At 40.2% G+C, this 23939-nt stretch overlaps 1 protein-coding gene across 1 annotated transcript in view; it reads right to left on the reverse strand.

Moving 5' to 3' along the window:
- Positions 1-379: 379 nt before the first annotated feature.
- Positions 380-23939, reverse strand: part of FGD3 (FYVE, RhoGEF and PH domain containing 3) — a 50915-nt gene continuing 27355 nt past the window's right edge. Inside the window, exons 12-18 of the mRNA XM_009282572.2 lie at positions 23516-23546; positions 22894-22995; positions 18828-18890; positions 12683-12805; positions 10549-10701; positions 7831-7971; positions 380-1361 (exon numbers count right to left, since the gene is read on the reverse strand). Of these exons, the coding sequence (XP_009280847.1) occupies positions 1137-1361; positions 7831-7971; positions 10549-10701; positions 12683-12805; positions 18828-18890; positions 22894-22995; positions 23516-23546 (838 nt within the window). The 3' untranslated portion in view covers positions 380-1136. The remainder of the gene's footprint in view (positions 1362-7830; positions 7972-10548; positions 10702-12682; positions 12806-18827; positions 18891-22893; positions 22996-23515; positions 23547-23939) is intronic.

A 23939-nucleotide genomic window follows, 5' to 3' on the forward strand; every position in this document is an offset into this window, starting at 1 on the left:
TACCACTAGGAACAGACATGCCTTTTCTTTTTGTTTGTTTTGGGTTTTTGTTTTGTTTTTTTAAAACCTATATTAAATGTTGACCTAAAGCTTGCTGTGCCTTGGAGATCTGGCTCAGGTGTTAACTGCATGAATTTTTATTTAAATAGATAAGCACTTAAGTTTGAAAATAAGACAAATACAGGTGAACAGGAAAATTAAATTACAAATTCAGTTCATACAAATATCTCTTATTCTATGCACTAAATGCTGTTAATTAGCTGAGATCTTTTAAAAATTCTTAAAATACTTATTAAAAATTATTTACAAATTATATAAATAAATCCTAGGTCACTTTTAAATTAACCAATACAACAAAAAAGTCACCTTTTTGTACTGCGTGTACTAAAAATGTTCTTGTTTATTGATCATTACCCAGTTTGCAGTATAAAACGTTTGTTCACTTACATCAAAATGGGTTCAAATAGAAGGAAGGAAGGTATTGGTTTCAAAAGAAAACAAAACAATATTATAAATGCTTAAAATCAATGAGGCTTCTTAATGTTCTTTTCTGCACAGTTTGCAGTCATTTTTAGAAGTCCCTTCTACAGTATTTGTCTTGTGAACAGGTCATCTCAAAATAGCAGAGACATAGTTTTAGCAAAGGGAAAATATTCAGTACATTGCTCACACGTCACAAAGACCTTTTACCAGGAGGGAAAGGACAGAGAACGGAATGTCAGTGGCCAGCACAAGCCTTTACAACATTTAACTTAAAAGGCAGCATTTATAGAACTAATCACAGACTATACACATCCTGCACTGAACAGCAATCAAAAGGACTGGAAAATATACATTTAGGAAAACAAGAGACTGATGGTTTTCCATTACCGTTGTTAAAATTAATGCTTTTCTCCTTGTCTTTTGTTTTAAAACCAGCATCGACACCACCAACAACTACAACTACCTTTTCCTTTAACATAATATATGCCAGGTAACTACTGTACGTGAGAAATGTACAATAAAAGGAGAGTAACCACTGAATTTCCTATGCAGACACGTGAAAATATAAAGCCATACAGATTCCAAAGTGCCATGAATACCAAATTCAAGTGATGGTTTATAGCATGTAGGAAAGAAACTAAATGGAACTTGCTCTATGGGTTGCTGAGCCCTTCAGCTGCATCTTCAGTTTCCCCTTTGGCTGCTTTGGTGAGGATTTCCATCCATTTCATCTGCAGTTCTTCGTCTTCTGCACTGAAATATAGAGTTTGCTGGGACTGGCAAAGCTTAAAAACATGCTTCACGTCAAACTTCTCACCAGAACCTGGTAAAGTGACTTCGTATCCAGGCAGAGGAATAGGACGTGGGCTCCGTCCATCCTAAAGAAGAAAGAACAAATGTAAAAATTCAGCAACAAATGGTATTTGAAATGGGAGGAGCAGGGGTATACTGTGCGGGGATGAAAGATTTCCTCTCAATGGGGTTAAAGAAACGCCTGTTTCAAACAGTTTAAAACTCACTTTGAAGTAGTAAGATGTGATTGGAGATGCATTACCTTACACCCGAGACATGGTCACCAGGCACACGCTCAGGCTAGGCAGCTACACCACAGCTCTCACCAAACCAGAGTGTCTTGGTGTGTGCCGCCGGCTGACAACCCCTCCGTGCTAGAGCCGTAGCCTGCCATCCCTGCCCACAGAGCGAACACGCACCCACGTGCTTAAATAAGCACATGAACGCAGTTCCAGAGTACACGTGCATTCGGCTCCTTGGTCAGTACTGTACTTAGAGAAGAGGCGATAGCGACTGCTTAACTTAAAACAATAAAAGGTGATGACTTGTTGGGGCTTTATTCTTCTTATTTAACAGATTCCCTTTTGCAGTAAGAATAGAGATCCAGCAGTGGCGTGGCTGGGGATTTGCATGTAATTTCACATAACTTAGGCATGTTGTCTTTTACAAAAAACCCCTCTGCATTAGGTACAGGCAATCAGATCCAGCTGAGAATAGTTCGGTGTAGTCCTTTTTGGACCTCACGGGACATTGGTAAGATTGGTTTAAAGGAGACAAATAAGAGCTGGACACTGAGAGACACAAAGACAACTACCAGGGAAGAGACTTTGAAATAAAAGAGAATTTCAGATTTTAAATCAATCAGTGAATCTTCTCAGAAGGTCTTGGGTTATTTATGATAACTTTCAGAGTTGTCAAGGAAGTTGAAGCTCAGATTCTTGAACATCCTTTAAAGGCCAGATTAACTCAGATCTAAGGAGTGATACAGCTCTCTAACAGTCACATCTTGAGCATCAACCAACTCCTCCCCTAAGCTCTCAGGAAAGGCGTACTTTGGCAAGGCAGGGTGTGCCATGACCAAGCAACTCGTTTCAGCTGATGCCATTAAAGCATTTTCAAAGGTGAGTCCCCAAACTGAAGTCTAAACCACACAGGCATCGAGCATCTGTAAGAAGCCATCGCCTCTTGTAGCAGCTACTTGTGTAGCAGCCTACTCAAGTTCAATGCCTCATACCAAAGTTAACAAGGCATCCCACAAAGAGGTGGCAAAGTCATTCTTTTGTCACCCCATACTGAGTGCAGGCAGCTTAGTAAATCTGGAAGGGGACCACAGCTCTGAGAACAATCGCAAAAAAATCTACTTTTCTAATACTTAGACTAAAGTAATTCAAGTTTCAGAACTGCTCACATCAATGCAAACACATACATTAACTAAAGGGGCAAAAAATACACAGTCAAAAACATGTCTACACATTTTATTAAATCAATACAAGCTTCCTGATTTATTAATCTACTACTTGTTATTGTTATGCAAAAACGCCAGAGTCCATCTGCTTCAAGACCAAGCACTAGTCAAGATGTACAGCGACTTTGGGTCAAACACTAAAGAATTCAATTCCTATTTGAGTGCAAGTAATTGTGTTAAAAGCAGCATACAATTTCTAGATCCTGACACCACAGCTGCATCCGTATAAACAGGGAGGTCTCCCAGATGCAGAAGTTTGAACTGGCGTGTACAGAGCAGCTCTAGACCTGCATACGTGGCAGTGCTGAAGCCGGCAAATACGGAACTGATGAACACAAAATGCACAAGAGCGCAGGCAAGCTCGACCATGCCTGCTTCACTGATCTTGTTTTAGAAAAATAGACACTAAGACTTGTCACACGTAAAATTGGAGGTTGCCCGTGACAATGAAAAATGATTATCGTTTGTAGCCAAAAAGTGCAGTGTAAGAGCAAATTGACATTTGAATTGTACATGTTACACCTACCCAACACGTGCAGACACAGGCAAACTAAGCAGACTGCCTTTGGTCTTGCTTCCTCCCTTTTCTTAATATGATGCCTTTGTCACTTTCTCTGTACCTGCCTGATCCAAAAGGAAGGGATTTAAATTATCTCTGAAAAGCTGCAGTACTGGCAGGTAAAGGTGAAGCACTCAGCCTCCAGTCATACCAAACGCCCAAACAAGATCCCTCTGCGGGACCATGAGATTCTCTGGATTTCCTTCGGCACTGAGCCCTTCCCCTCCTAACTGGAGTCCAACAAATCCAGGGGCTGTTCAGCACCCACGAGGAATTTGGGCCCTACACCGAGCACGTAAGTAGGATTTACAGGCCTTACAGAGAGATAAATGTCGTACTCCATTTTTAAGAGCCTACTGGATTTGGCTGGTTGAATTGGTGGTTTTTTTAATATTTCTGTATGCAACATACTAGGGTTGCATGACATCAGTATTTCATCAAACCAAACTACCTAGTGCTGAGAAGACCTTTGCTTTAGGGCTGATTTCAATCATTTTCCTGAGATAGCGAGTGATACACAAAAATCTACTGGATGTGTAATACTGTTAGTAATCACACGCATTGTGCACTCATCCTGACTCTAAGCAGCATACTACCAATGCGTTATTTACCTAGGTAATTACAGCAGCATCTATTTATTGCTCTATGACAGCCATTACAACACCCAGGGTTTAACATTTGGGAACGGCTAGCTCAATTCCACCATACATGCAGCTGTATTTCATGCACCCCTCCATACAGACATCCCTCTTGCACTGCACATCTCTTTGCAGCATATAAGCTCTTACACAAATACACAGAACAACAGTTACCCACTGATGGACCACTATCATCTTCCCCTACTACTTTTGAGTAGGCTTAGAAAAGCCTTGTTTTTCCATCCAAACTCTGCTCTCTACCCACTTACGATCTAATCCCAACCTTGCACAAATTGTTGAGAGACTCCCGTGACGCGATGGCGTGCCAAGCGGCAAAGCTCTGCAGGACCAGGAAAAAGGACAGGCAGAGTTTCGTGCAGGGCCAATTAAAGCTTCACCTAAACAGGGTCAACAGACAAGCCACAAAAATACTTCTCTAAAAACCCTGAGCTCAACTTCAAACTCAGCTACTCCCTTATTTTCTAGGAGTAAGTCACTTTTACATGACGAATAAAAGATTTTTCTTCAGAATTCATAAAGCAAAATTTTCTCTTGGATCAAACCCAATAATTACTATACACACTAGCTCTTGCTATACTAGATTTACCCTCCATACTTCTCCAAAATTCATTACTTCTCTGGTTAGCTGGGACTCCTTAATTCTGCATTTCTCAATCAGGTGTAAGTTAATGTCAGAGCTCTGGAGGTAGTTGCGCATTTTACAAGGCCAACAGGGGCAGAAACTTCAGGTGGAGCCCTTGGAAAGACAGACTAATTTCTATAAAACCGCTGATCCTTAAGCTTGAGGTGGTCTTTGCTTATAAGCAAACTCTTGCAATTCCACTCAGATAAACATGACAAACAGCTGCACAAATTCTGTCTCAGTTTGAGGACAGATAAAATTGGTATGATTTCCATACCTAAATAAGCTGTGAATTTTATCCTCATGCATAAAGCCTTATGCAAGACTTAAACTGTGAACACTCAGGGGATTAATTCATTCTCCTGGAACAAGGATCTAAAGCAGAAGAGCAGTTTTCCTGCTATTTTAAAGCCTGCGAACCGTATTTCCATTTGCACTGGCATCCCTTCTTCGGTGTGAGAGCCGAAGGTGCAGAGGACGAAAGCTGTCAGGGCTTTTACTGTATCAGAAGCTCCAGATTCAGCCTGGTTTACTCCTTCTTCCCAAGAGGCAGCTATTCTTTCTGTTCTCTTTAAAAATAATCCCCAAACTTTCAAACTCCTATGATCATGCTTCACTTGGTCTGTGTTTCAAGACCTTTAATACCACTGTTGGCAATATTATTCCCAAAAGGCACCTCTTCTTTTAGGCACTGAAACGCTTCTTTGCAGGCCTAAAGAGGTTTGTGAGATGCATCAAGGTTGTTGTACAGAACAAAACAATGCCTGGGAAAATAACATTCAAGCACGTGAGTGGTTCCCAACTGATTCCAGACACTCAGCCACCATGGAAAGAAGATCTGGAAGAGATCTTTCTCAGAAGCCTAGTGTATGCTGTGTAAACCAGAACTAACAAGAACGTTGGGTTAGTATCAAGGAATGGGATTTGCTTTGTAATTTTTTCCTTCAGTTGGATGCAAATTGAAGAAAGTGTGTGAGTGGGAATGGTAGGCCCGTGAAGAAAGGACTCATTTTTGTTGTTTACAGTCTCAGCCTGCAACTGGTCATTCCTGATAGTAAATCCTGGCGTGGTTACTGAATGTAAGATAGATCAACCTTGTCCTGTATGCTTTCTTGCTGCTTTATTGGGAGATTTATCTCACACCTGAAATAGTTGAGGACACTAACCACTAAATTTAACTGTCATAAAATTGACAATCAGTGTCAAAGTCACCCTTTTCCCTTAAAAAAATAGGATCTTACTAATAGTATCAACAGAGGCTCAAGATCAAATTTGGCAGGACACGGAGCAAAGAACGTAGCATCTGAAGCACAGAAGCTCCTCCAGCTTCCAACCCTGGCTTTGCACGACTGTCAGGAGGGGGCCTGGAGAATCGAGCATCATTCTGCTGTGCACTAAATACAGCTGGTTTATGTCCCATGGGTTATTACTTGTGCTGTCCTGAGACAATCGGTTGGGCACTGGGAGAAATTCTCTTTCTAGGTCATACCATGTAAGAGGTGTTGCTTCCTCTCTACTCCTCGCTGCGGTCATCTCTTAGATGACATACGTTGCTCCTGGGTGAGGAAGGCCAAAGAATTTAGACCCTTCTCCCCCTATTCCCACTCTCCTTCCCCAAGCTTGCCTGTGCGAGACACTCTGGCTTGCTTTGTATGGGATACAGGACTTGCACTGGTCCTTTGCTGAGGCACAGCTTTCACATCAGTTGAAAAGTTTCGCAGCGAAGCCATTCTCTCTGCTTTGCTTTTTAAAGCTTTTTTCCTCTTCCCAGACTCTGACTCCAGAGAGATGTAAAGATTGGTTTTGTTGCATTCGTTTTAGCGCTTTGTCTGAGGCCGTTTGCTTTCTCAACTTGTAATTTCAGTCATGCATCTCCTGTTGAGTAGGAGGGAAGCCAGGCAGCTCGCCGCCCGTGGCATGAATTGGAAGCTTCCCCGGTGTGGGGTTTGAATCCCAGACGAAGCCAAGTGGGCTGTGTCTGGAGCTCCAAATTCAAGCTTTCAGTCTCTCGAGCACTATGCTTAAAACATTACACACACTTGTGCAAAACCAGAGGTGTTCTTGCTGACAAGCAGCAAAATGAACACACTTCTAAGGACAACGTGTACTTCTTGTTGAACATTTGCTATGGGGCAAGCTTTCCTGCGAATAGCTTTATAAAATCATGGGTAATATTTAGTTCCCGGACTGTTCCTAGCTACAGCCATACAAACTGATGCTAATAAAAAGCAAACCCTTCATATCACCAGAATTACAGCAGGGTAATGGTAGGCTGAATTCAGACCCATTTCTTCTTCCATCTCACCCAGGAGATAAAACAAAGCTGTATATAAACGCGTCAAACACCAAATACAAAATTGGATATGGGGGATCTCATTTCAGCATTGTCATTCTTTATCTTCAGCACTAAGGAAGCATGACTGGTATTTCTATTTTGGATATTCTATCTTAGAGATAGATATTTCTATCACTTGACTTTCACTGCACACAAATACTAGTTAGTTCCAACAGCACACTTTAAAAAAAAAAAAAATGCTTACCACTGTAGTTATTTCAAGTAAAGATAAAATCACATGATGCTATGACAAGGAGCTTTACCAAACACAGTCCATTTTTCAGGCTGAAGAACACCTACATTTCCACAAACTCCTCCACCCTCTCAACCCAGAACTAGGTTTAAAAAAAAAAAAAATACTTACCACAGTAATTATTTCAAGTAAAGATAAAATCACATGATGCTATGACAAGGAGCTTTACCAAACACAGTCCATTTTTCAGGCTGAAGAACACCTACATTTCCCCAAACCCCCCCCCCCTCTCAACCCAGAACTAGGTTTAAAAAAAAAAAAACCAAAAGCTTGAACCAGCAATTGCAATGTTCAGTCTGCTTCACAGCTCTATACATTTTACAGGAAAGCACTTTCCCTAATGACAGGGTAATAAAACCTTTGAATATACCTGTCTGAAACCTCTAAAAAACCCAAAACATAATCAAATTATCCTTGTTTTGTCTTTTTTTGTTAAAAAAATGGAACAGAAAAGCTATGAGCTTAAACATTTGCTCACAACCATATCAGCAGTAACTACAGATAACAAGGAATCTCTGAGGCTTTGTGCTATATTCAGAATACCAAGTTCATTTTTGTTGTTGAAACCAAGCCAAATCCTTTGACCTACTTCTCAGCTTGACAGATTTAAACTTATCCTTTTTTTTTTTGCTGTGTGTTAACCCTCATGAATGTAATTTTACCTGGCTACTTCCTTGCAGATACAGAACAAGAGGTTCAGTCTTGGGGATGGTCACCCACATTTTGTACCAAGTCTTCCCTTTTTCAAGGAACTGGAGGTAGCTGCTGAAGAGGCTGTTTTCAGCTGCTAAGATGCTTTGCTTCTGGATGAAGGAAAAAAAAAAAAAAGAAGAAAAAAAGAGCTGTTTCCATCGATGCTTACGTGGGCAAAGTATAAAATATACTTAATTTAAGTTGTCCAGAGTCAGATAATACTGTAGGGCAAACACTGGATAGCCCATAACTGAACAAAAGTTTAATCATTATTATATACCATCAAGAAATAGCACAATCCCATGTAATAGAGGGAGATGCTGAACTACTGTTCCCAGCAGACATGAAATTAAATTCCACCTCTACCAAGTAAATTGAGAATGGCCATTAAGATGATGCAGCTAGTTTCTTGCTTAGCAAAGTAGGCTGGGAGATGATTTCAAATTAATGCAAAAGGTATATTAACAGACACTCTCGTGCATGGATGCACAGAGATGTGAGCCAAATGAGAGCGCACTAGGGCAAGAAAGGATTGAAAGAAATTTTTGTCTTCTGATAGAAAGCAAAGAAAAACAAAATTCCTGTTCACATTAGACTTTGCACAGAAGTCTCCTGGGGATTACTGGCATCTGCTAATAACGTTTGTAAAGTGGCAATCTCCTCAGCTGCTATTAAGCTTGTTAAGAAAGTTTCATGTAAATAGGAGGGAAAGAAAAAGACCGGCTCTGATCTTTCTTTTTTATACACCTACTTTCTTGCATTTTACCTGATCCTTTGAAGATTTAGCAGAAGGCTAGAAGCCTGAGCATATGAAAGAAAAATGACTCTTTTCCTTGAGTTTTTACAGCTTTCTGCTGTAATCTGCTTTCTAAAGTAAAGCCATAGGTCACATTTCACTGGTTCGCTTTTTGGCTTTGCAGATTAACAGGCTGGGTAGGTGTAGGTTTTCACTTTACTGACAAACAGCTCTGCTGAAACAGTGCTAGAAAGTTTATCATGAGATACCACAGACTATACCGATGCATACTTTAAAGGTCCAACCCAAATTATTTTATTCTATGATTCTATGATTCTATTCTATATTAAGTGCTGGTCCAACCCAAATTATTTTATTCTATGATTCTATGATTCTATTCGATATTAAGTGCTCATCATCTGTAGGCATAGCTGTCGTGTATATCTGAAGTTTTTGATGGTATCAAGCTCCGGATCCAGAATCTTCTCTGCGCTCTGCAGACGTGGTAGTTCAGGGAAGGACAACGTGCATTTGTAGCTTTACCCCACCTTGTATTTGTGAGATTCTGGACGTGTTTGGGTACAAAGCTGACAAAGCATCTGAGCAGCAGAGTTCACTCTGGGACACCGTGCTGCTGTAATTTTACCTGGGTAGGTACATTTAGTAGCCTGGAAAGAAATATGACATGCTGGGAAGCAGAGCAGGGCAGGGTCTAAGAAGACTATTTGAGGAAGCATTTATTACAGGAGCTCTGGATATGCACTGGCAGGTTTACGTTTCTTGCTCAGAGTCTAGCTCTTTTCCACGTAGTTTGGTTCTGATGAGGGGTATTAATAAGGCTGAAAGGCAGTCTGATGGCTCTGAGGGGCGGCTTCCAGAAAGACCTTTTTCAAGGTAGGATGTTTTTCGGTATAGGCTGCAACTGTTCCCCAGTTTTCCACGTAGTGCTGAAAGCAGGATGGTGAAGGTCAGCGTATCAGGGGGAAGGATGATTTACAATGAAGTTAAGTTCTCAGTGTGTCAGTGGCTCTTTCAAGAATCTGATGTCCCTGTGGGTCCGCTTTCAATTGAGATGAATGTCCTCTTTTACACACGCAGTGACTTCTGGCTGTATTTCACAGGTAAAATAAATAAAAAACTGTTCTTCAAGGTGGCCCGTGAAAAGCGTGGCACGTAATGGTACTCACAGCTCTGCCCGTGGTCTAAAAAAAGCATTGGTAAGAGAAGGTTCAGTTGTGGGTGAGGATAAAACAAATCAGTTTGCCAATACGTTTCTTGTTCTTGTAAAAAATAAGGGCAGGATGTGCCGCTATCATGGTATAAAGCTTGGTGACATCTGTGGCAACAGTGAAGCAGTAGTTTACGCAGTGTAATTTGTGGAAGTCACGTCTTGGAGAAAAGAGTCTGCATGATAGCAGGTTTGAGAAAGTTTCAGTGAATCCTGATAGTCTTTCAGAAGGATGCCATGCTTTTGCATGATCAACTAAGAAAAAACTCGTTTCAATGATATTTTGACAGGATGTGAAATAAGGAGTGCAAAAGTATCTTTTATATGGAGTTAGAAGTGAAAAAATGAATCTTATTTTGCCAAGTTTTGCCAATAGTTATTGTGCACAACTCAAGATTGGAAACGCACCATAATAAAAAGAAGCCAGAAGTTTTTCCTCTTTTTTTCGTTACTTTGAAAGCTGAAGTTTAGCTGCAAAACCTGTGTGCATCTCTGTATGATCAGCACCCTACGATGAACACTTGCCATTTACAAACAGCATTCAGGCTGCGTGCACATTCAATACAAGTTATAGGCCAGACAGTCAAATATCATGGTGGAGGAGAAAAGATAACCAAACAGTTTTATTTGTTTTAAATAAATACATTAAAAAAAAAAAAAAAGAGAGAGAGAGACTCACAAGGGCGGCTAGCACACCAAAATTTTCTTAGCTAAATACTGTACCTCTGCAGCTAGTCTTTTCCTTTGTTCTCCGACTGCTTCCACTCCAGGGATGCATGGGCTTGCTGGTAACTGCAGAAAACACTCTTTACACACTCGATTATGGCGGCTATTATCTGCAAGTGGTTTAAACTCGGAGCATTTTGCACAGATCACCTGTATCAGAAAGAAGGTGCTTTATTAACCATCATTAAAACATAACCCTTCTCCAAAGAAAGTGACTTGCAGAACGGTTGTTATTAAAGTCCGGAAAACTAATGTAAGCGTAAGATAGAGCGACCAATATAATATTTATTTACCTCCATTAATAATTAACATTTTTGTGATCCCATGCTGTGTACCAATATACCTAATTAAAGAAAACACATACTTTTTGGGAAATGCTTTATGATTAACATCATGCAAGTTTGCCTTTCTCTTCTTATAAGCCTTTATGGGTCAAAAAAGGCTTAGGTTGACAAAGTAATTAGTGCTTTTTAATGCCGGTCATAAAATGGTCTAGGAAAGACTGATTTTCAGAGTAAAGGTGGCTGACGCTTCTTCTTCAATTAGGCAGTTCAGCCTGATAAAACCGAGGAATCAAAAAATCACTGACCATTTTAAGAACATAGTCCAATATATTATCCATTAAAAACTATTTGTCTGATGCCAAATTAAAAACTTTCGATTCCTTTCCTCAGCTGCCAAGAGCACACGATGACACATCAGTCCCACGAAACCAGTGCTTGCGAAGAGCGATGGATCTGCAGCTCTGGAACCTGTTTTCACGCTTAAAATCTGACTCTACCACTTGCTGTTGCACAGCTGCTCCAGGGAGAGAAACTGTCCCCCGGGGTGCAAGGCAGGGACAGTCAGCCGGATTCAACATCCATTCTGAACTGACTGTACAATAAAACACACAAACGCTCTTCAGGTACAAGTATATGTTATTATATGCTTCACTGCAAGATGTTAATTACTATATGAAGGTAACTGCCTCAATTCAGCAAGTGTTAAGTGAAGCACCATTCTGCCAAGTTACATAAACAAAAGCAAGCTAGCATTTTTAGAAGCATGATAGTCTTTCCTTGAGATGAACTGACTTCTTTAATTTGAATGCTATTGCCACATCACAAAACATCACACAACCAACAACTGTTTAACAATATATTATTAATAATGAAATTCTTGTTATCTCTCTGACCATGGGGAAAGCTCTTATTTCATTTCTTTAATAATACTGAGCTTTGCAATATAACATTTTAAACCTCCGGAAATGTACTTAATGATTTTAGTAATTATTAATAAAAACAAACCCAGAAGGTTGAAAATCCCAACTCTGGTGCAGAAGTCTCCGTAATTTTATTTCAATTGCTGAGACTGAGGTTTCTTCAAACATCTTAACTATACATTTAGGTCTCTCTTCAGCTGAAAATTTATCTCCACTTCAAATGAATGATGGTATTTAAATAACATTATTCTGTACTAGTTACATTAGGAACACTGAACCGTGAAACTCAAGTCACAGAAGGCAGGTTTCAACTCATATTACAGAAATCACTCTCATCTTGGCCGTGGTTGTGATTTTCAGAAAAAACCCTGAGAATTAAGCTGTCAGTGAATGGCACTGGGGAAGGGTGGCTAAGGGCCTTCAGGAACCTGGCCTTGAATCTTGAGGACTGATTTTTTTGGACTTTTCAAGCAGGAGGGAACCACTTTGGCGCAAGCAATTCTTGACAACTCTGCTTTAGGGAAAGAAGAACCCATCCATCTTTAACATTGTATGTTCAGCTGTTCATCCTAGAAAGAGCTCCTGTGTGAAGGAAGGCTGTCAGAAGGCCATTCTGTTTCTGCAAACAAAATATAGGGGACAACCCCCTCCCCAGATACATGCACATCCCCAGAGAAGGCACCACCTTTCTTTTTATCCACTGAGGTGCTGTATTTGCCTTTAAAACATCACAGACTAGGCCCCTTGCACCAGAGTTTTGCTCTTTTTTCCCCCTGATTCCCAGGGGGTAAAGCAAGTGGAAAAATCTGCTCTGTCAATGACCTGCCATGAACCAGCACATCTTTTAGTTCCTGCACTGAAAAAATAAACTCTCTTCAACAGTCTCTGCAGAAGAAGCTAAAAAGCTCAGTGCATTCTGATACTTACTGCCCCACACTGCTTACAGTGGTGCCGCCTTTTAGTGATGGAGTTAAAGCTTTCGCTGCAGCTCTTGCAAGCCTGTTTCTCCTTGTCTCGCTTGGATTTAGAAGATTTCCTACAGGAATCACTCTGAAATTAAAAGTACAATTATGTCATTTTGTTTTTAAAAAAAAAAAGATTGCAAAACAATTCATAGAGTTCTCCTACTGACAAAGATCGTCTTTGGGTTTCACACCATTTTAGAAAAGAATTCAAGCCAACTCTGCTAATGGCCTACGGTTGGATGGCTGGCTCAGCCATCGGGTGTTTCTGGTGTGGTGTTACGTGATCTCAGATTGCTCGAGCCAATTCTTCAAGTCCCTCTCTGCCCACTTGTGCCCTTACAGCCACTGAGCGACCTCATCTCACCGGTCTGTTGGTAAGGAGGAAGAGGAACTGGCAATGTGGGCTTGTCAAGAAGAGCTTTCCTTCTGGCACTCACCTCTTCCTCCCTGCTGCAACGTGACTTGATTAAGGCAAATGTTGTTGACTTCATGAGTGCGTTGTAAACTCTTCTGTTTGTGGGGAAGAGATGCGAAGGTTTTGGGAAAAATGGCTTGACTGAAGAAGTGAACGGTGCTGGCAGTGGATTTTTGCACCACCCAACTTCAAATGCTTAATTTAGGAGTTTCCTTATGCTCCCTCCCAGGCCATGATGAAACATAAAGCTCCTCAGGAAGACAGGGACACCTACACCAGGGACCTGCTATCAACTGCTCTTGGCAGAAGACACTTTCTATCAGCTGTCTAGATAGCCAGGCAAGTTTAGCCTCTTAAGCTAAGCACCTAAGCTGGTACATGAAGTCACTCGGTATAATTAAACCCAATTGTAAAATTTTCAGATAAACTGAAGAACATTAACATGACAACGTGCAGTTCATAAAAATACAGCTTCACACAGAACTTCAAGTAGACCCCCTGTTTTGTTTTCCTTTTTAAAGAAATAAATACTGTTCCTCCTTCCCAGTCAGGATGGCTACGTGCAAGGGAACAGCAGCTCCCCGGGGGCAAGCCTGGGGCACCCCCAGCCAGGCAGCATCCGCATGGAGATCCCAGCCTGAAGAGGTGGCTGCATCACGTTCCTCCAGTGCAGCTCTTTCGTGACAAGAGGTTTGGTAACTCTCTTCATTTTCGTTTGCTTGACACAATCATTTAACAAACTACTGGGACAAGAAACATTTCTCTAAATCAAAAGAGCAGAGTTATTTTACATTTTTTGTGAAAATCAACCAGGTGAAGATCAGGCCCATTGTATGTTACACAGGTTCTGGACTCCTTGACAAGTCCCCCTTCCCTTTAAACTGAGTGCATACTAAGTCACAACTTAAGTCCATTTGAGAGAGAACAATTGGCTGAACAAATCTCCCCTTCTTCAAAGCCTTTATTTAACACAAAGATGTGAGCGTGTGGGGGTGGGAGGAAAGGCAGCGGCAATTACAATTAGCAGAGGCTGCCCACGGATCACCAGGCAGGTGTCACCAGCCCCAGGGAAATTCTGCCATTTGCCCTAAGGTCTCACCTTAGTGGTTACGACTAACCTGCAGAAATCACTAATACAGGTTTTCAGGCCAATTAAAAAAAAAAAAATATCAAATTTTATAAGCTGACACCACTCTCCCATCTTTCAGCCTTCTTGAGTCTCCGCCCTGCCATTCCCTGGTTACCGAGGAAAGCACACTGTCTTTCAGCAGAGCTATTGAAACCACCCTGCCTTGTAATGGCATTACACAACAAAACCACAACTAATTACTTCTAATTGGATTGGATCTTTTCATTTTTATTATCTTTTCTATAGCTGCAATAGCAATGTTTCAAACTTGTATACAAGTACACAGGGTATTTTGCAGTTCAGCTTGGCGAAGCACAGTCATACGTATTTGTTCATTCAGGAAAATCACTATATCCCCATATACATACATATTAATTGCTCAGCGAAACAGCATGCCTGCAAATCCAAGTCCTCCCCCACACACAAGCGGAGTGCAGTATTTAACTTTTCTTGTGAAGAACCAGATGTAACCAGTATGACATTGAATTACAGCAACCGAACAATGCCTCGGATGAATCATTGGCAAAAACGTTCCTTTCAGACTCTGTTAGACCCCTTCAAGTAAGGCGTATAATTAAGGCGATTCGAAAAGCTTTTACTGATCAGCAGCAAACTACAGAGTAACTCTTTTATTTGTATCACATATGTTGGCTAAAGTCAGCCATTTCTCACTGATTTTGATGCTAATGCTATTTAATTTTTTAGAAGGCTGATTTTCCTTCCACTGGCTAGGGATGGATTCCCTTTAAGTTGTTAGATCAGAGCATTTCCTCACTGGTCAACCTTATTTTTTCAATTGCATATAGCATAACAAGCCTTTTGATTCTTATGTTAACAACAATTTCACTAGTGTTACTGGAATGGCAAGAGCATAAATGAAGGCACCATTTAGCCTTGTGAGCTGTGACTGGAAGATAATCTTGACGAATGCTAAACAAAACCAGTTTTTGACTTTCAGTTGAACCTACACGTGCCTGCATAGGAAAAATGCTGAAGTTCCTCTAACATGAATTGAATGGACTGCTTCATGTGGAAATTGGTTAATTTGATTTGTACTTCAATAGGAATATACATCATCACCCACATGCATGTTTCTATAACACAGATAAGACTCAAGTTGAATACTTCCTCTAACGGATCTCGTATTTGACTTCCTCCTCAATGTGAAACAGTCTGGACAGTGTTCACTTCCAGAAATACATGACCCATATACTGGGCAAGATTTGTTATGACAGTTACGCATGAGCTTTTATTTTAGACCATTATATTTATTTTAGACCATTACATTTTAAGTTGCGCTGTAGCATACAACAAGCATTTAATACTAACTTCACTAATCAAAAAGGGTCCTCTATAAAGAGGTCTTTAAGTGTTTGACGAATACCAGCAATGTTTCATAATATTTCTCAGCATTATGAGAATACAGTGAGAACACAAGAGTTTGAAACATTGCTGTTGCAGCTTTAGAAAAGATAATAAAAATGAAAATGTATTTTCTTTACGACTTGGCAAATTCCAATGAGCAATTATAGGAGAAAGACTTATTCAATATTATGTTATTTAACTGCTGACATTGGGAAAAAATTAAGAAGCCCTTTGCTTTCCATCCCTGTGAAAACCACGAGACTGTGCGGCACAGGCAGTCCCCCCACCCCACCCAGAGATGGCTCAGGAAGTTGACCTTGCCACGTACTCTTAACTATACACCATCTGAACAGAGAGGTTTTTGTAGAAAACAAGGACATGCATTGTAATTCACAAACCTTGTTCATCAAAGATAAATTTAACAGTCACTTTGCAACTGTGTCCTTTATTACACAAGCTACGTTATTCACTGTTGATGTATGTTAAGAGGGAAGCCAATACAAAGCTGCCCTAGCTTCAACTGGAATATCTTGATACTAATGCACTTGAATAATTATCATATTTCTCATCTTTCTTGGTGTACCCAGCTCTGTTTTGAAGCTGGTGAGTCTGACAGGAAAAAACGCTTGCACCAAATCTGTTCAGAGCCAGGATCTACAATAACTTCTTTCAGACTGGGCTGTTTTGACCACTAATTTGCTTTTACTCTACAGCTGCATTTAACTCTCTAAATCTTGACAGTTTCCTCCGACTTTAAAATTTTGGTGGAAAAAGAGCGTATACCCCAGCGAGAGGTACAACTCATGCCTAGAACTAAGTGACTGCAAGGTGAAGGCCTGTGGCTGGACTGCTTAGGAAAGCAGACATCACATCATTAGCGAACCACTGGAACCTCCATTTGCTTCTGAAAAGCAGGGAAGAAACACCAAAGAGCTGGTAGGAACAGCAAGAAAACCAATGGGCTCAGGAGACTGTTGTTCTGTTATTTATTACTTGCTATATATTTCACTCTGTCTGGCCCAGTAGGTAGAAATTAAGCCTCAATGCTGTACATGCAATATATACACAGCCTGACGAGACTCTTATATGGGCAGACGCATGAGCAACGAAGGGGTTTCAAATCTTTTTCTTCTCGTTATGCTTATACAGCTGCGTATTTTTCCATTTACAAATTATATATCTGGAGACACCCGCAGTGGGGCAGAACATCAGCAGGTGCTTCTGGAAATGCTGAATCTATGTGAGAAATTAATTTAAATTATATAGTACATTTTGTACTTTGTAATGCAGCAAAACTGTTTAGTTTGTTTCTCTATATGCCAACGTCATACATGCAAGGTTACATGCAAGACCATCTTCCACTGGCTTGTACTTTCCTCGTGCACGCAGATGGCTGAGCATCAACTGTGCTAGCAGTGCAGTGCAGCACACAGTTACCACAATGCTGTACAGCAAGCAGATTATACTTCCTACAGTAGGTTTTCGCTGTCTGGTTATGCTAATGTGCAACACTGAAGAAAACCCCGGCAGACTCTTCAGGAGACTCAGCAGAACCGCCAGAAGGAGATCTTAGTTTGCTGACCACCACTACCACCAAGTGGTTTGCATGTGGAAGCTGTTAAGCACAGACTGTACTTGCTCATGCACTCACTGAGATGTTTCTAAAGGGATGTCATCATTAAAAATTAGTATTTTCTAAAGCTGCAACTAACATCTGAATTCATTGCTCACGCTGATGTTATCCATTTGCTACAATACAGCAGAACGAGATCCCAGAATCAGTAATACACAATTTTGGATATTTTTAGCTTTGTGTTTTTGATCAACTCCATTTTTATTTCTATCTCAGGAATTAAATTTTTCTTTAAATACACAACTTAGGGAAAATTACTTAATGTGTCAAGATATACTATGCAAATCACTGACACAACTAGTTATAATCAACTAAAAAGATCTAATTTTTTTTTATTTTACTACAACTAAAATTTACATTTCCCTAAGAAATTTAAGACCAACAGAGATTTTTTTTGTGTTTGTTTTTAAATACTATATAAAGCATCTTTTCATTAAGTAGCTAGCTCATTATAGCATCTGTAACTCAAGGAACAGGGGCACTAATCGCAAAACTGACTACAAATAAATAAAAAATTGCTTAGGGAAAATATGAACTGTGAACAAACAATAAACAGCAAGGAGTACACTAATGACAAACACTTATTTTTAATAAGCTCTTGTTTGTATAGGTCAGGTTGCTGGCTTATTTAACAGCTTTTCATTGATACTCTAAACTCTACCAAGTAGGTTACAAGCTTCGCCAGAGGTCTGGAAGAGCCTACTAAGTGGCTCCTTTGTTATTAAACAGGTCATGCTAATACATAATATCCTATAGTATGTCTCAGCAGACAGGGGTTTTTTTTGGTTGTTGTTGTTTCTTCTTGTTGGGGCTTTTTTCAGTAAACTCAGCTGACCCTAAGGCATTTCCTGAAAACCTGTTATTCTCAGAAGACATTTTAGAAGGGAGAGATAAGAATGCTAAAAAATAGACCTTATTAAGGACTCAAAACCTCTGGTTTGACTCAGCAGCCGTCACAGACGTTGTACAGAGCAAAATGAAAAGTATCTTTAAAAGTATATTTTGCTTTTGCAGCAGCCAATCACTTACAGGCTAGAGATGTATGAAAGTACTATCATCTCCTCCTCTGTATTGGCAGAAACATGAAAAGCACACTATGAAAGAAGTGTTAATCAAAATTTCGTTCTGGAGATGAAATCCTGAGTTACACAATATGACAGTATTAACCAGCCAGGTTTCCTTGTCTCTCTTTGCCCTCCTCCCCTCAAGCATTCAGTGGAGCTCCCTATTAGAATTTAAAAACAAACAAAAAACCCCACAAAAAAAATCCCCCAATGCTACAATTGTAACAGTCAACTTCCCTCCAGCTAGGTTCCCCATAACTAGGTTCACACACGTGTGCAGCATGTATCTGGAACAGGAGGATTTAAATTCACTGATGGTGCAAACTCTGCAAGTAGCTGTGGGTGTAACTTAGCCAAGAAGTTAAGGACAGCACAGCTGCAGCAACAGACAGCAGAATATAAACCAATATCCTGAAGTATCTCGGATTTTTTTTCCTGCTACAAAAGAAATATAACACCCCCCCCTTGCTCTACTGAAAGTATTAGCTTCAGATTACTTACCCCTCCAAATGCACCACCACCATCTGCTCCTGGCATCGATTCCACCGAGCTGGTGCTTGCTATCTGAGGGCAACAGAATGACACAGAACAATTTCAACATGGACATTCTTCCTAAAATATATTAAACATTGAAAAGGAAAACATAGCACCATTTGCTTTTAGCCCCTCAACCATTTGCTTGTGACTACACTTTAATTGCACATGTACTCAGCCACCCTCAAATACTGGGTTGACTATGAAGTGGGTGATTCTACCGATGGCACTGCATTGCCAAGCCTGCTTTTCGCTGCAGCGTGTGCCTATCCCCCATAAGCACTGCAGAAAGCAAACGGGCAGCTTTTGAATTACACCACTCCATTTGAGCCCTGCAAGCCAAACGAGCAAGTGCTTTGTGCAGTCAGTGGATTCTGAGGAGGAAGAATATTTACTCCATTCAAATAGTACTCAGTTAAGTTTTTCTTAATTGTAATACATCTCTTAATCTCTTAACAAATGCAAACTAGCATCTATATGTATTCAATACATATAGAGGGCAAATAACAAGCTTATGTACACCAAAATCATAGGCTACATCCTAAAAGGAAAACCATCTCATCTGTCATTAATTTACAGGGAGTTTGCAAATTTACAGGGGGTTCTCAAAATATTAGACTCCTTATGATAAATTCTCCCGTTATTCCCATAGATCATTCTTCCTTTGCCAATTAGACAACATCTCATATTTCGAGGTTACCCAAATCTCCAGTGCATTTTTGCACTCTAGCTTCATTCCATTTGAAAGCAAAAATGTTTAATCTCTGTTATTAGAAACAACCTGAACTGTAGCTTTGAGTAAGCAGCCAAATTGAAGAGCTATTCATTCTGATACCTAGTTGTATCTATTTATAGACTAATGCAATCAATCAACTCTTGAGAACAAGCAAACGAGCAAATGCATCCCCTGGGGCTAGGGCTGTGCCACCCCTGGAGCACTTCCTCAGGGAACACAACTTAATTAAAGGGAAGCATCATGTACTCAACTCTAGCCAACTATTTCTGCCTCCGCAAAAACCCAGCAACCCTAGGGTCTTCACACCATCTATTCCCCAGTCCTGTGGAAAGGGGTTTCTTTCCGCCGGAATCCTAATCAACCCAGGTATTTAGATCCCTCTGCCTAGTAAAAGGACATCTGTGTGCCGTGACACGGGACTCGGGAAAGGAAATGAAAAATGTGGAGAGAAAATGGGGTCTGAAGGAGAGATCGAGAAATCCCCCAGCAAGTTTAGCGAAAAGAGTAAATTTCTCTAGTTGCCTGTTCAGATCCCCATGCCCTTTTAAAATTTATTTGGAATAATGTGCTAAAAATCAAATACCCTCTACTCTTAACCTGGAAAAGAATTCAAAAGGGCTTCTCTCCCCCTTACATTACCATTACCACTCAAAGTCTGTAGGATTTGGTATGGAGGAAGACAGTTATTCACGTTAGTCAGAACTACCCCAGAGCTAGGGGGAGGAACAGAAACGGGGGTGGGAAATAATGATGATTTAACAGGATCTAAAAATCATGATTTAACTAACAGAAGCACTCCCAACTCTCAAGTCTTAGGGATGCCACTTCCACAGAGCTCAGCTCTCCGCGGCACTTCTCCTTGCCAGCCTTCTAGTAATGCACAACCTGGGTCCTTCCCCCACACCACGAGCCTCCAACTCTTCTGAGATCAAGCAGCGGTAAAAGAGGTCCTTTTCCTTGGGAACATTTTTAGATGGCTTTAAAAAAACCCTTCACATAGCCTTGAAATGCTGCAGATGAAAATGGAAAACAGGGAAATGAGTGTACTCTTTCTGAAGGAACCAAGCCACAAAGGGACGCCAAAGCTTTCTGAAAAGACTTCTTTAAAAGACCACTGCTACAGTCAACCCTGCAGGGGACTGACTGGCAATGACTCTGAATATTCACCTCCTGACAGACTGGAGTTTATTAATTGCTGCAGGTTATTGCACAGGCATAATCTTAAGAAATCAGGTCAAATGTCAGATCTCTGCACCTCCAAGAAACCGCAAGTCTTCTGTAGGCAAATCACAGGCTGAAGATCAACCCTTAATGCTTGTATGAGCAGGGAAAACAAAAGCATGGTAAGAATTGTGTGCAAAGGCATGCGCTGGTCATGCAACTGAAATCAATCATAAGCACTGTAACATATCAAATGTATGGCCAAGGATGGGAGAAAAGCACTTTGGCTATTTTTCTTCGGGCTTATTAGAACCAGAGTCCAATTTCTAGTAACTGTTACAGATCCAGCCTGGAATCCATGAGTGCATATTTCTTGACTCATGAGTGCAAAAAAGGAAGATTATTGTCATTTTTTCCTCTAAAGCACGCTGCCCAATATTCCATAAAGATGATGAGATATGTATGGTGGATGCTGCCTATAGCAGCGTATTGCTACTAAGAACACTCTCAGTATTTGTCCAGTTTTCATTACAGAACTACCTTCAGCTCTTTTTAACTGACAGCAATTTCTGCCACATTTAGCCGTGACATCAGTTTTCAAAGCTGATTATCTAGATAAGCTAATCTCCTACAAATGCAGGTTAGCATTCTGGCATAAAAGAAATTAAGGTGCATACTGCATTAATATCACAGCCAGGAGATAAACTAGACTTCTGCTCTGCTTGACTTTTATGAACTAGTAGAGTATAAACATGTGGCTACACCATTAACACAGAAGCAAAAGAAAATGGAATTTACAAAGCAAGATAATAATAATGAAGTTGAACAGACACAGCGTCTTAATTGGATAGAAAGAAGTGTGCTTATTAGTTTGCTTATTTAGCAAAAGATTTTTTTCCATCAGAGCATCCTGGTTCTGAAGGCAGCCATGAGTTAACTTAAAAATATAGGCATGAATTGATTATTTTCCAATTTTTTCCCCGAGTATTTTCAGCTGATGAATAGTTCATAATCAGTAAGCTATGCCATATTCTGAAAATGGCTCATTGCTGGCTGCTATCAGCAACAGGATCCTAGATCTGCAGAGGTTTGTGAAGATCTCTGATGTCAGTCTGATTAATGCTGGGATGAAAGGAATATCTAACATCTCTCCTGAGCCTCCTGGGAAATCAGTCAGATAAAAATCCAACATTATTGAGTCACTGAATCAGATCTGGGAAAGGAGAGGTTTCAAAAATGGTTAGGTACCAACAACAACAACAAAGTTTAGGAGGGCAGGGGAGGGGGAAGATAAAAAGATCCCCAAGTTTAATCTCTGCAGATGGACCTTCTCTGCCTGTGCTCTGAGATCTACCATGTTTGACCACCGACATCATCAACACACAGGCAGCTCTGCACGAAATTCCTACAAATTTCCCCTTCCCAAGCCCTCTCCTCTTTAGCTTGTAGCAAATGACTTTGGCTAAGGTTATCACCATAGTTTTCAAGTCGAATTACTTGAGAGATATTGTTATCACCCTCACCTGAATACTTCCAAAATAAAATTCCTAGCAAACACAGCATAGAGTAATACATTACAGTTGCAGAGAAACAGAATAAACTTTCAAGACTATTTTGCATATTTAGTGGAAGAGTATTCTTTCTGAAATATATTTATTATCTGTAAGAGTATTTTTAAGATCCTTTTAAAATGCATCAATTTCCTTTCAACTCTTTAAAACTTTTGAAATAATAATAAAATAAGGAAAAAAAAATAATCCCAAAATGCATATCTGAGAAGATGGGGAAAGGTAATGAACAAAACCTCCCAGGCACACAAACATCATTCCAGACAGCCAACCACTCATAACATTGAAGAATTACACCTGTTATGCTAAATGAGCCACTAGTCTGGAAACCATGACTGATAGGTCTCTTGCACTGAATTACCCTGGGTAATTTATTCCATACTTGCATGGTTGAATAACTATGACTGATATGCATTTGAGAGCCAGAGAAGTGGAGCTGACTGTACCGTAATGTAATATAAAAAATCAAGAACAAGACTACACTATTTTAAAGTTAGCTGTGTGAGTCTAGTTTAACTGTTGGTAAAACTGTTATAGCAAAGAAGGAGAATTAAGCACTCATACTTACTGAGGAATCAGGAAGATGCTCCTCCTCTTGAGAAAAAGAGCTATTGAAAGCTCTAAATGTCTCACTGTTCTGTTTGTGCTTTTCAATTGTTGCTTGAATGACCTGAGACAAAAATTCCAGCAAAGATGAGAAGCGTCACAAAAGGAGCCCTGGAAAAATTCTCTCATAGGAAGATGGTTAGGATTATCATTTTAGTGAAAAACCCTTACACTTGCGTAAATGAAATGGAAACTTAAAAGCCTTAATAACTACCAGTGGTGTGGTTAACCCACTACTGTTTAAGTTAAAAACTAAGACTGCTATCAGACAGTGTCTCTACAAGTCAGACTGCAAGAATATACAAGGCTAATCTCTGATGCCTCAGTCTCTTCTCTCACTGGGCTTGAGGACTGCAGGAATTGGCAACCCACTCGAAGCCCACGTGCACTGCCTGGAGACAGTGGGTCAGCAGCGGGACCCTGACTGCAGCTCCACATTTCTCCATAAGCAGCTTCGCCAGACTGGACTACCCAGCTTCCTCGCACAGCCGCATTCATTCAGAACCCCAAAAAGATAATTTTAAAACCAGAAGGTGCTGACTGCACGGTGATTTCCACCCGTATCATAATGGTTTTGTATTAACCTGAATCCATTCCCTCTTCTCCTCTTCTGTCCTGTTAAAACAAAAGAAAAGTACAAAAAACATCGTCATTCTACTTCCAATATTTTCAGTAAACTCAATTCACATCTTCACAGCTTTAAAATCCATCAAGATTTTAGCTTTGCTATCCACTGTTTTATAAACATTATTAATAATTATTGACCTCAATTATTACCAAAAAAATGCCAAAAATGTTTGAATTATTAATACAGTGGAACCTACAAGCACTATTATAAACACCGTAAGCATTCAATAAAGCAAATCAACAGAGCACTTTAACACACTCTGACTTGGGACCAACACATTCTCTTGCATATGTAAGTTACGCAGCTCTCGTGCTCATCTCCTGGTTTAAAGCTATGTCATACTAGCACAGCCATATCCCCTAGATGATAAATTTCTACAT

The sequence above is a fragment of the Aptenodytes forsteri genome, unplaced genomic scaffold (genome assembly GCF_000699145.1).
Source record: "Aptenodytes forsteri isolate BGI_AS27 unplaced genomic scaffold, ASM69914v1 Scaffold438, whole genome shotgun sequence".
NCBI lineage: Eukaryota > Metazoa > Chordata > Aves > Sphenisciformes > Spheniscidae > Aptenodytes > Aptenodytes forsteri.